The following is a 13543-nucleotide window of genomic DNA, read 5'->3' on the forward strand; positions in this document are numbered from 1 at the left end:
TAACATATAGGCTGATAATACCTAAATATACACACTGCAGAATTTTCCAGATTTAGAATAACAATTAAAAATAAAAACAGAATCTAACAACATATGAGCCTCATTTCAAGTTAATTCTACATATTTCAAAAGCAGAAGTTATTAATTGGGGGTCAGCAAAAAGGAAACGCTTCATGCTTTTTCTTCAGGCCATTTAGGTTATATTTATATGGCATAATACTAAAGCAATGTATCTACTGTGATAACTCACATATAAAATACACCTAATTTTAGTCACATAACACATAAGGGGTGGTATCACTCTTTGCTCTTAAGATGGTACTTTGTCTGATAATATCACTTCCATCATATAAGAGGTTCAGCAGTGGCCAAGAGACAACTCCTGACTTCTGCTTCCACACAAACAAGCCCTCACCAAGGAGGAGGGAACAATGATCTCTGCACCAAAGGAACAGCTGGAACAGAGTTTCTCTGACTCATGGACTGAGAATTTTCCTGCCAATTCCCAAGGTGGTTTGGCCATACTTTCTGGATTCACCCTGCTTAAATGGTCTTTTGTTGATGGTGTGGTATCACGGGGCCTTATTAACAACTAGAAAGAGCATGTTGATACATCCCTAGAGCTTCCTGCATGTATTTCCTCTGACTTTCTAGCAAAGACAAAAGCTCCCTCTAATTACCCCATGCTTTTTTACTGATATAATTGACACATAACATATTAGTTTCAGAGATACAACACAATCATTTATGTATATACTGCAAAAGGATCATCACAATACGTCTAGTTAATATCCATCACCATACATAGTTACAACACTTTTCTTCTTCTGATGAGAACTTTTAAGATCTACTCTCTTAGCAACTTTAAAATATACAATACAGTATTATTAACTATAGTCCCCATGCTGTACAATACATTCCCATGACTTAACTTGCTTCATAACTGCAAGTTTGTGCCCCACACTTATATTATGATTCACATCATAAGCTGGATTTGAAAAAAATTGAAAAGGAAATATCCACAAGGCATTAAACTTCTACATTCACTAATAGAGATCAACCAAAGTTCTCTACCCCTGCCAAAATCACGGAGGAAGGAACATAACTTAGTAAGATTTCTAAATAAGTGCATAAATGCACTAAATAAGTAGTCTCATGCCTATGACTTCGATCTACTAATCCCAAAAGGTTGATGAGGGCCAAGTGACTTCATGTGTGTCATTCATTTGGCCCCAATTTTCCATTCTGAAAAGGAATAAAAATACAACAAAAAGGGCACATGGGTGGCTCAGTCAGTAAAGTGTCTGACTTTTGATTTTGGCTCAGGTCATTATGTCACAGTCTGGGGATCAAGCCCTGCATCGGGCTCTGCAGTGACAATGTGGAGCCTGCTTGGGATTCTCTCTCTCTCTTTCTCTCTCTGCCCTCCCCCCAACCACACTCACTTGCACATGTGTGTTCTCTCTTCCTCTCTCTCTCTCTCAAAAAGACATTAAAAAAATACAACACAAGTTTTTAAGATGCTACACTGATAAACCTAGGGAGATAATCACCAGCTGCTTGTTCAGGCTGACTGAAAATCTGAAAGGCATGACTGCATAAGCCTTGACTGTATGTCATTCAGCAGGTAACATGTACTGAGGATTCCCTTGGGCTCCATGAAGAGACAAAGAAAACGTCTTCCCTCAAGAAGTTTACAACAACAGGAGTAACATTAAAGGATTTAACATATTAAAAAGGGTTTGAAAGGTGATATAAAAGTAGCAGAACAGGGGCATCTGGGTGGCTCAGTTGGTTAAGTGGCCGACTTCGGCTCAGGTCATGATCTCGCAGTTAGTGAGTTCGAGCCCTGCATCAGGCTCTGTGCTGGCAGCTCAGAGCCTGGAGCCTGCTTCTGATTCTGTGTCTCCCTCTCTCTCTGCCCCTCCCCTGCTTGCGCTCTCTCTCTCTCTCTCTCTCTCTCTCAAATAATAAACACTGGGAAAAAAAAGTAGCAGACCAATTCTATCTACACTGAGTAGATAGAGGGAGGAAGGAAGATGGACTGGCTCTAGTCACTGGAGCTGCTAGTGGTCAGCAGGGATGCGATGGGCCGTGGGCCTCAGAGAAAGGTCCAGGGAATGGCAGATGTTTCAGAGATTCATGGATGTGTAGCTGATGCAGTTCCCTACCTTTCTGGAAGAACTCTTCTAGTTTGTCCTTGAAAGGCTGGAGATACTCCTTCGGTGACTCCCTGCACACCACCATCATCTGTTTCTCACTTGCTGTGAAGAAAAGTTGGGAATTAGATTTCTTGAAGAACATGTACTTGCTGAGCTTATGCTCTGTGCTATGCTCTTTGGTATTAACTGTGCAAAATCCTTATCAATCACTGTTTAAGCAAATTCCAGGGCAAAAAAAAAAAAAAAATGAAAACAAAACCAGAAGCAACACAAACAAATAAAAATAGTCACCTTACTCCACACCTTTCTTCAGCAACAAAGAAATGCACCACCTTCAACTTTCCTTTTAGAGATGCAGAAAAACCTGACTCGGACAGGTAAAGTATTGCGCTTTTGATCTCTCAAAAAAAAAAAAAAAAAAAAAAAAAAAAAAAAGACAGGCAAGAACTACTGAATTCCCAGGGAATTAAAGGCCCTTATCCTCTTCAGATTTGTGCTCCAAAAGTATAGCTTGAAATAGGTTTTGCAGAAATTCCCAAGCAACCAAGTTGCCTGGAACCCCCCCCCCCCCCCCCCCCCACATCCCAGCATGAGAAGCAAGCCCAGGTCAGGGAGGACTGACCCTCTCTTTTCATGCTTCTCATTCACCTACCCTTCCCATTAATATTCCACTAATGCATGTTAAATTGTTTTACATGTGACACACTTTAGATAGAAATTATAAATGGATTTATAATTTATAATCTACAATCTTTCATTTATAATAGATAGCTTTTTGGATAATCACATCCCCTCAAATTAGACAGTTCTGATTTGGTCATATGGAAACCCCACTAACCCACAGTTCACCATCACAGTGGTAAAGACTACTATTTGCTGAGATGGGGAATAGTGGAAAGTTATGATCTTTCTATTGTTCTGTTTTAAGGGAGAGAAGATCAAGGGTTAACTCTGAGGCTTGTTAAGTTTTCTTTGGTCCGTGTGAATTATAAGGCAAACTCGCCCACTGAAAACAAAGAGGAAAAGATGCAAGACAAGATAAAACCATGGATGGGTGCTCGTTGCTAATTAAATTCAAACTCTGGGCCTTCTCCATCATGGTACCATCTGCACCCTTCAGGTCTATTTCCACATACATTTGACCAACCAAACCAAAATTCTGCTTCCAAATCCTATCAGCCAACATTCTCAGTTCCACCTCTACATTCATGTGGTTCTCCATCCGTTCTTCTGGAGTGTCATACATACTTATAACTGCAATAGACAAAGTCCCACTCATCCTAAAACGTCTCTCTGACATGCTGCCACCAGTATAAAGCCCTTTCCAATCCAAAGTTCTTGCATCCTTCAAGTATCTCTAATATCTTCTGTATTTATGTTTTACCATTCATTATATTTATTTGTGTACTTATATTAATACTTATGAAGTCATCATGGAAGTGTCATTTACTTGTCCCAGAACTTCTCCAGAGAGTTCTATGCAGATGTGGCCAAAGTGTATGATTTCCTCATCTTAACTACATTCTATTCTTTTTTGGAGAGAGATAGAGAGTGCATGTGCGCACAAGTGCACGCAAGCAGGGAACGGGCAGAGAGAGGGGGAGAGAGAGAATCCCAAGCAGGATCCATGCTGTCAGTGCAGAGCCCGACATGGGGTTCGATCTCACAAACAGTGAAATCATGAACTGAGCAGAGATCAAGAGTTGGATGCTTAACCAACTGAGCCACCCAGGTGCCCCTTAACTACATTCTCATGTGAAGGAAGATTAAAAAAAAAAACATCAGCAATGCTGACCCAGACTCAGAGTGGGCTTTCCAGGAGTACAGCATGACCTCCTCATCTTTTCCTTCTTTCCTTTCTTTCTGGCACCGAGGGTCCCAGTCTCCACTCTGCAAACACTGTGATTGTTCCATGCTGATTTGAAAGGGCTCAGTGTCATCTAAAGACTCTCCCCACCCCCAAACATCCACTCCCTTATGGCATAAGACATAAGCAAGGTAACCTGTCTTGTGGTACCTCCAGATTAGTTCTGAGGGCAGACCTATAAGCAGGAGATTGGTCAGAAACACTTTGGAAGGTGTCTGCTTTCAAGAATCAACATTTTTCAGTGAACTTTCATGGCCACGTAAACTTTCCTGATGATATCCAGCTACGATTTTGAGAGCACGGGTAGCCATATTGAAAAGAAAGGTGGGATTTCTTACAATATAAATTGGGAGAATTTAAATTCTTTAGCCCTCTATTATGTCCAAATTCCAACAATTCCATTTATAGAGAACTATTTTTCATAAACACAGATAATATATGGTAAGGTATGTCTGTACTTCAGTAATAGGACATAATTAAAACCATGACAATAATTTCTTCAAGGTTACTGCTCCCTAGCCAGAGTAAAGCCAAAGGCACAGCTTGCTTTTTCAATAACAAAAGCAAAATCGCTACTTCTCCCTGAATTAAAAAGATTGATCATTGTGGCTCTTCCTTTGTCCTGGCTGTGGTGATAGAGCTCACGGGGTCTAGGGAACAGCTCAGATTTTGAGGCCATATAGTGGTATAGTGAAGGGCTTGTGCTTGGATCAAGTCCTTCGTGGGCTCGGCAGGGGGCTGTGCCTTGGTTCTCTCATCTGCACAGCAGGGACCCCCTCCCAGACATGATATGAGAATTAAGTGAGATGATGCATATAAGATGGTTTGCAGAATGCCTGGCACTGGCAAGTGGCCTCACAAACACTATTTATTTTTATGATTTAGTAAAATTGGTTGGGAAACATGCCCCATCCAGAATGGTAAGAGAGTCATGGCCGATAATCAGTGACTACAAATGCTACGCACCAGATTTACAGAAACATGCTCTCTGTTAGGAGCACAAGGATGATAATTTTTGTTCCTTTGCTGAAGTTCTACCACCCACTGTTAGAATTCCCTGAAGAAGCTCCTGAGAAAGATGAAGCAAGTATGAAGCAAGAGCCCTAGGCCTCTGGGCCTCAAGGTTCTGAAATCAGAAACTGAAGCCAGAGCGCGGAAGAGCAGGTCCCTGGCTGGGCTTGGAGGTCCTCCCTGCACCTCAACTGGCCCAGCTTCCCACGTGACCTGTTAGAATCAAACTTCTTTCCATGATCAGAGCAGAAGGGTGCTCTCTGACCAGCTCACAGACCGTCCCCACACAGTTGCACGTTCCAGTGACCAGGCAGCTCGCCCACTCCCACTTATTAACTTGGCTTATCTGAGATGCTTTCCAGCAGACAAATAGGAGACCTGAAGATTAATTAATGATGACACCGGAGACCGGCAGTGCACAAAGGGGAGAGGTCACTGACAAATCCACAAATGTCGCTTATTGTCCAACCAGAGGGCGCGTACACAATATCGCCAGACCACCAAGGTTGCCTCAGCCACAGGCCGAGCCAGCGTTTCCAATGTTTAAAGCCTAAGTCACCCTACATTCTCTTTCTTGTTATCTATTAAATTTGGGGCAGAATTAAAAATATATTGATTCCTGAAGTTAGATAGTAAGTGATGGTCATGAGAGAGAGATTAAATATTGAAAAGCAAAACATAAGGGAATAATGGACACTAAATGGACAGAGTTATTTTAACTCATTTAAAAGATGAGTGCTTGTGAAGCATTTCAGTGAAGGATATGGCCTTGAATGTTTTAAGATTTCAGATATTAGACTGTTAAGGTCAAAGGTGGTTGTCTTGTTTTTTGTTGTTTTGTTTTGTTTTGTTTTTGCCCCATAAGAACAAGGAATAAAATTTGTTGAGCCATTTTATTTATTTATTTATTTATTTATTTGTTAAAAAAATTTTTTTAATGTTTATTTTTATTTTTGAGAGAGAGAATGAATGGGGGAGAGGCAGAGAGAGAGGATTTGAAATAGACTCTGTGCTGAGAGCAGAGAGCGCAATGTGGGGCTTGAACTCATGAACCATGAGGTCATAACCTGAGCTGAAGTCGGAGGCTTAACCAGTTGAGCCACCCAGACACCAGTGGGTCTGTTGGACCATTTTAAAAAGCATGGGTAGGCTGCAAGACTGTAGAGGCAAGGCCTACATATAATTAATTCATCAAAACCTAAGACATGTCTAATTGCTCAAACGTCCACGGGCATTTTTTAGGAGAACATGGAACATGTTTCTTTGTCTGAGTTGAAGGATCTGTGGGCTTAGAGGAGTCACAGTACATTTTTAGAGGAAAGGAGAGATTTATCCAGACTCTGCTTTTTCAGTCTGGAAGGCTCTATTCTCTGCTTACCTAATTCCTACTCCACCCCCTCCATGGCTCTGTGCCAGTTTTACTTCTCCCTCAGTTTTACAAATTCCCCATCCTTTCCAAAAGTCCCAAGCTCCAAGGACCATTATAGAGAATTGTTGCAGCAACATTCAGAACTGTGACTAGAGCAAATATTTTATCAATAGGGTTTACATGAGAGATATAAATCAGAGTCAGATATAAAGGGCATAGAATGCTAGGTTAAGTAGTTTATCCCAAAGGAATTCATTCAACAAATACATCAGTTCACCAAATATCCCCTTGTGTGTCAACTAAATGCACAACTTATATTTGGTACTGAGGATGTATTAGTGAAAAACCCAGACTAAAATCTAGGCCCTCGGACATTGTAGTGAATGGGTCACCAACAACAATGGGTAGGGCACACAGCAATTATTGTTTCTAGGAATTAGAACTGCTTGTAAACAGTGTGAATTATTTCCTCCCGTATTAACATAACTGTACTCTGGTATCTCTTTTTAGCAATACCAGCACAGTATAGTGTCCTTCCTAGTGTTTTCCACATGAAATACACACACACGCACACACACGCACACACACACAGAACTTTCAGTTTTCTACCCCCAAACACACTTTTATCAAAAGAGAGTAAAAAAAAAAACAAAAAAAGAAAAAAAATTCAGAAATCAAAATCATAATATTAGCACAATAAACCTACACTTCTTTTTCATGGTATTGGCCTTGAACTGAAATGGCTAGGGAATTACATTAAATCCAATGCATTAAAATGGTAAAATAAAAACAGCTTTTGGGGATTTCTATGGAAAGGGAAAATTATACATAAAATTAGTAAAAAATTAAGAATTTTTCAACTTTGATTATTAAAGGTAGGCACAATAGAGAGTATACTATTTTTTAAAAACTTCTTACATGAAGACTACATGAAGGAAGGCTTCAGGTTGACTTAAGTCAAACACAAATGATAAAAGCTTAAAATAAAAAGTGCTTATTGCAAGTTCCTGAGCTCTGATGCTAAATACGGGGGGCATCTTAAGGCTTAGCATGGTGAGTGATAAGTAGCATTAGAGGAAATCCTGGGTAGGGGGAATAGAAAATATGTTCTAGAAGAGACCTACATAGATTATATTCTGTAGGGGATTGCCAGGCACATTCTGCTAAACAGCCCCTAAAGTCAAATTTCTGGGCTTGAATCAAACCAATGTACATTAATGACTCTGGTGTGGACAACCTATATGTAATCAAAGGTGTTTTCATTCATTACCCTTGATTTGGAAATTCAACTGATGTATTTATTACGTCCAAATCATGCCTCTTAGTGACTGTATTCCTCCAAAGGAAAAAATAATCTGTATCCTGAGTACTCAAAAAACTTGACTGGGCAACTGGGTATTAGGAGTGAAACTACAGGCCTCATATACATGGTACCTGGGTTATCTCGTTAACACAGAAATAATGTAGACACACAGATGGATTCACATATGCCAGTGCTTTTTCGTGTCTGTACATGCACAGTGTTTATGGCTCAAAAGCCATTGAGAGAGCATTATGCTGAGTGAAGGAAGCAAATCACAAAGAACTACAAATTGTATAATTCCATTTATATGAAGTGTCGTGAATAAGCAAATCTAGAGAGACCAAAAGTAGATGATGGTTGCCTATGGCTAGGGGGGAGACTGAGGAGGTGATAGCTAAAGGGTATGAGGTTTTTTTGGGGTAATGAAATTTTCTAAAATTGTTTGTGGTGATGGTCTGCTGTGAATACACCAAAAATCATTATATAGTACATTTTAAGTGGATGAATTATAGAAAATGTGATTATATCTCAAGCCATTTTTTAAAAAAGCGATTAGAAACTCTGAGTCTTAAATTAAAACCATAATATACAGATAAGTGAAGAATGTTCTTTTTGTGCTTATTTTTGCAAGGTAGAATGATTCGTCAAATCTTAGATGTGACTGTGTCTTCCGTTTCAACAGTTACCATGGATCTGAAGTTTGAAATACACATGTAATTGAGAAATCAAACACATTAGTTTTAGAAAGGTACCAATAAATGTTATAAAAATAAAAGACCCATTAAATAAATAATTGGACTTAAGAGAAGTACTGGCAAGACACTTAAAGAATTTGCTAACTTTTAGGGGCACCTGAGTGGCTCAGTCAGTTAAGCATCTGCCTCTTGATCTTGGCTCAGGTCATGATCTCACAGTTCATGGGATTGAGCCCTGCATCGGGCTCTGTGCTGACAGCATGGAGCCTGCTTGGGATTCTGTCTCTCTCTCTCTCCCTCTTTCCCCCTGACTTCCCTGCTCATGCTCTCTTTCTTTCTCTCTCCAAATAAATAAACATTAAAAAAAAAAAAAGAATTTTCTAACTTAAAAAAAATTCAACCCAAGCTTTGGTATATTCTTGTGGCATAATAATGCTTATGTATATGAGTGTATCTACCATACACACACACACACACACACACACACACACACACACACACACAGCAACAATCAATACTTTAGGATATCCTCTTCCTTGAACTACTCTTAATCTGAAGATACATTTATTTCTTAGTTTTCCATACCACTGATTGGCTGGGGACATTATTTAATACCTCTCTTAGTTTCTTGATACATAAAATTTCATGAGGACTAAATGAAATGTACCTGAAAAATCCTTTGTATATCGAACAGTACATTCTATCTGCAATATTCTTTATCCATTTGAAATATTTAAACACTACTAAGCCTAGATAGATAACATATTGTACATGACTGTACTCTTTTCATTTCCAAGAACCAGGAAACAGTAACAATCATCCCACAAACTCTTTGAATTAAGTTAACATTTCTAATATTTACGTGTTTAGTAAACAAATCATTATGTTATAAATATTTGAATCCCTTTCACATCCAAACCATCTTCTAAAAATTGCTCAGGCTCTTTTTTTTTTTTATTTCTTACTCACCACGTACTTTCAGACCCATTGACATCCACCTCACCCCTCTGATGACACTGAGAAAACAGTCTGAAGTCACCAAGGAATCCATCCTACTGTCTGCTCCCTTTCTCTTCTTTTTAATCTTGTCTTGGCTCACTGCCCAGCAGGATTCCATGTTCAACACTTGCCTTTCCTGAAATACTTTGTCCCCTAGCTCTGTGCCCCACTCCTGGCTTTCCTCCTAACTCTGACCATCCTGTCTCCTTTGCAGCCTCACCCTTCTATAATCAACCATTAAGTGTTAATGTTCTTTACTATTATTTGCTTCCTTCTTGTGCTTGCTCTCTACCTCAAGAAAATCTCACGCAGCTAAACGTTGCAGTAACCATCATGAGGACTACGACTCCCAAACCGACGTGTCTAGACCACAGTTTCACCTCCAAAAGAGCTGCCTCAGTACCTTCTTGCCTGGTCCTCCCACATCTACCCTTGCCTCCATCTGATTTGTCCTTCACACTAGAGTCAGTGATCTTTATAAAATACACATCTGACTATACCAATCCCCCGCTTAAACCTGCCGGTGGCTTCCATTACTCCTCCAGATTGGCCCTTCGAAGGCCCTGCATGGGCTGGCTCCTGCTTGCCTTCCCAGCCTCACTCTCCTGGCCACACTCTGCACTCTAGACACATGGCCATCTCCCAGTTCCTCAAACACCATCAGGTCCCTCCCCGCATCAGTGTGTTCCTTCTCCAGTGACATTCTCCTATGCTCCTAGTAACCAGATCTTGTTAGTGGTTAGTTGTTTCAATCTCAGCTCAAAGATCACCTCATCAGTACTTCTTTTGGACCCTCCATTCTATACTAATGAGGTTTCCTCTGTTATAGTCTCATAGCACTGATACTTCTCCTTCGTAATTATAACTTTCATGATTGGCTGCCTCTCCCATTAGGCAGAAAGAGTATATTTTGCATATTGTTCTATTCCCAGCACCTATTATATTGTCTAGCCCATAGAAGATACTCAGTGAGTATTTACTAAATAAATGAATAAACCACCAAATGGCAGGGGTGGTGGTGGGGAGTCCTGTACACAAGCCGTACAGATCTTAATGCCTTGATAGTATTTGGCTCTAGTACCACACGTACATATATAGATGTTTATATACACACAGATATGTGAAAAATATATCTCTTGATATGTATATGTATAATCCATGTAGATGGATACAGGGACTGGAGAAAATGGACTGGATATCAACCATGTTCATTCACATTCATGAATTCAGATAGGAGATACAGATTCATTATGTATGTATGTATGTATGTACGTATTTATTTATTTTTGAGATACACATTTTTCTTTTTTTAGTCTCAAAAGCCAGATTCAGAATTCTTAGAAAGGAAATAGTCATTATCGGAAACAAAAATCTTTGATTAATTCTTAGGGTCAAGCATCCCACCATCTCTAGAGGAGAGCTTGGGTGGGTGTTACCTAATATTTTGGCTTTAGGGAAAAGTGACATTGTCTTTCATAACAGGAAGAAGAGCTTTGGTCTCTTTCAGAAGGAGAGATGAATACAGAGGAAGAAAGACAGAAAGAGAGGAACCGTTGAGTTGGAGAAGGCTGGTCGCTGGGGCATCCCCTTAGCTTCAGTAAAGCCTCCTGAACTCACAGTGCTTGCTGTGAGCATGTGAATACTCAAGGTGCTGAATCTTACACCAAGTCTGGACCTAGCACAGAACAAAGATACCTTACAACGAGGTAGAGGTGCCCCCTCCAACAAGGAAATAGAAGATTGGAGGTACCAATCCTCTTTCCATCAAACCTTATGGACAGCTCTGTTTTTCTACAGAGATTTTGGAGTAAATTGCTCTTAGATCACAGGAGACAGGGTGGTTTCTATGCCTACTATGCACACACATGGGTTACACAAATATTCATACATTCAAAATATTGAGTATCTGCACTATAGCACTGTGTTAAATGTTGGGGAGTGGTACTATTTAACCAGAGGTATTGGCCATCTTTCCTCTAAAAATGTTTGTAAGAATCTAGAAACAGAGAGAGATAAATCAACAAATTGTAATGTAGTGCAGTGTCATGGGACACTGGGTAGGGGTTTCCAACTCAGACTGGGGTCGGGAGGTGGTGGCCAGGGAAACTTCTCCAAAACAGATAACTTATGAGTTCAACTGAAAAAAGTTCAGGAGGAGTTAGCCAGCCAGCCAAGGAGAATGAAGAGGGAAGTAGTTTCAGAAAGAGGAAATATGATGAGTAAAAGTAAAGCATGATGGGAATGCATTTGTCTTTGGGGATAAATTAAGTGGTAATAGTATGGCTGAACCTCAGGGACAAAGAGCTGTTCTCTTTCCCAGATATTTAGTGTCTGTGTTTTGAATCACTTAGATTTTGATTCAAAGGCATTGCATTCAGGAAACTGGATTCAAAGGAGCTGGGACCACCATGATTGAGGAAAGGAAGTCACAAACTGCCACAGAGGTAGGAGGCTTGTCATTTTAAATAAAGTAGCCAGGAAAAGTCTCACTGTGAAGATATTTGGCTGCAGACTTTTGACTAGAGTAAGGGAGAGAGCTGTAAGTTTGAGGAGGGAAATCAAGAGTGTTATTTAGGACATGTTAAATCTGAGATGTCAATTAGATACTCATGTTCTATATAAACGTTTGCCGTTCAGGCTTCATGGATGGGATAGAAAAATGTAGCCAAAGAAGGGAAGGGCTGCAAGACAAACCCTGGTTTGTCCTCCACAGGTGGTGGAGGAGAGGCCCGTGAAGGATGGAGAATGAGCAGCTGGATAGAAAAGCAGGGCTGTGGGGGTGCCTGTGTGGCTCAGTCAGTTAGGCATCCGACTTCAGCTCAGGTCATGATCTCACGATTCGTGAGTTCAAGCTCTGCGTTGGGCCCTGTGCTGACAGCTCAGAACCTGGAGCCTGCTTCGGATTCTGTGTCTCCCTCTCTCTCTGCCCTTCCCCTGCTCATGCTCTGTCTCTCTTACTCTCAAAAATGAATAAATGTTAAAAAAAATTTTTTTTAAAAGTAGGGGTGTGGAGTCACATGGTCTGAGAGGAACCCAGTATTGCAAGGAAAAAAGAGCAGTCATCTGTGTGCAATACTGTTGAAAGGTCAAGTAGAAGACAGAGAAGTGGCCACTGATTCTAGCAACATGGAGGTCTCTGGTCTTCTCAAAAGCAGTTTCAGGGACTAGGGGATAAAAAGAGGAAGAGGGGTGGGGCGCCTGGGTGGCGCAGTCGGTTAAGCGTCCGACTTCAGCCAGGTCACGATCTCACGGTCCATGAGTTCGAGCCCCGCGTCAGGCTCTGGGCTGATGGCTCAGAGCCTGGAGCCTGTTTCCGATTCTGTGTCTCCCTCTCTCTCTGCCCCTCCCCCGTTCATGCTCTGTCTCTCTCTGTCTCAAAAATAAATAAACGTTGAAAAAAAAATTAAAAAAAAAAAAGAGAAAGAGGGGTGAGGTTAGTGGAGATAGATTCTATAGCCACTTGCTTAAGTAGTTAAGCTAGAGAAAGAATAGCAAAATGAAGAAAATCATTCCACCCAAGAAGATACTGTCTAGAGCTACTCTGTTCAAGAGTGGGTCCTCCTTTCTCCAAAGGAGTGCTGTGTAAAAATAAACCCACCAGGAAGCTTGAGCCCAGGGGAGTCCCATGATGCTGATTCACTTCACAGAGGGAGGCTGACCAAGATCAAATTCACCTTAATGTCCCATGATCATGAGTATTCTCCATGAAAAAATTTAAGCAAAAGTGACAGGGCCAAGTGAGGACATGCCAACATGCTTTAGGACTTTTGGAAAGACTTGCGAAGCTGGGCCACCAGCTACAGCCTTTGCACGGAATTGTCTAAGGCACTATTCAAAAGTCCCCCCTATCAAACATCACAGCTGAGTCAGAATTTCCACTGTGATGATTATGTGGTTATAGACGCAGCCTTGGTCTGTGAGACATTAGCATGAAAAATATTCATTAATCACCTACCCATGACTAGGCCTAAATATAGACGGATCAGGCATGACTTGATTTATAGGGTGTTAAGCGATCCATCCATTTATTTAAAAACATCCCTTCTCATGGTCCCCATGAAAATCATCACCATTAGAAGCTTTCCCTTGAACTGAAGATGCTAACTTCAGAAGATCTCTTTAGACATGCATAATGAA

General features: G+C 40.6%; 1 protein-coding gene across 2 annotated transcripts in view; it reads right to left on the reverse strand.

Moving 5' to 3' along the window:
• Positions 1-13543, reverse strand: part of FMN1 (formin 1) — a 422489-nt gene that overhangs the window by 86664 nt on the left and 322282 nt on the right. For both annotated transcript variants that reach the window (XM_047863846.1, XM_047863848.1), the window contains one exon: positions 2172-2264. In XM_047863846.1, the coding sequence (XP_047719802.1) occupies positions 2172-2264 (93 nt within the window). The remainder of the gene's footprint in view (positions 1-2171; positions 2265-13543) is intronic.

This window comes from Prionailurus viverrinus, chromosome B3 (assembly GCF_022837055.1).
Source record: "Prionailurus viverrinus isolate Anna chromosome B3, UM_Priviv_1.0, whole genome shotgun sequence".
Taxonomy (NCBI): Eukaryota; Metazoa; Chordata; class Mammalia; order Carnivora; family Felidae; genus Prionailurus; species Prionailurus viverrinus.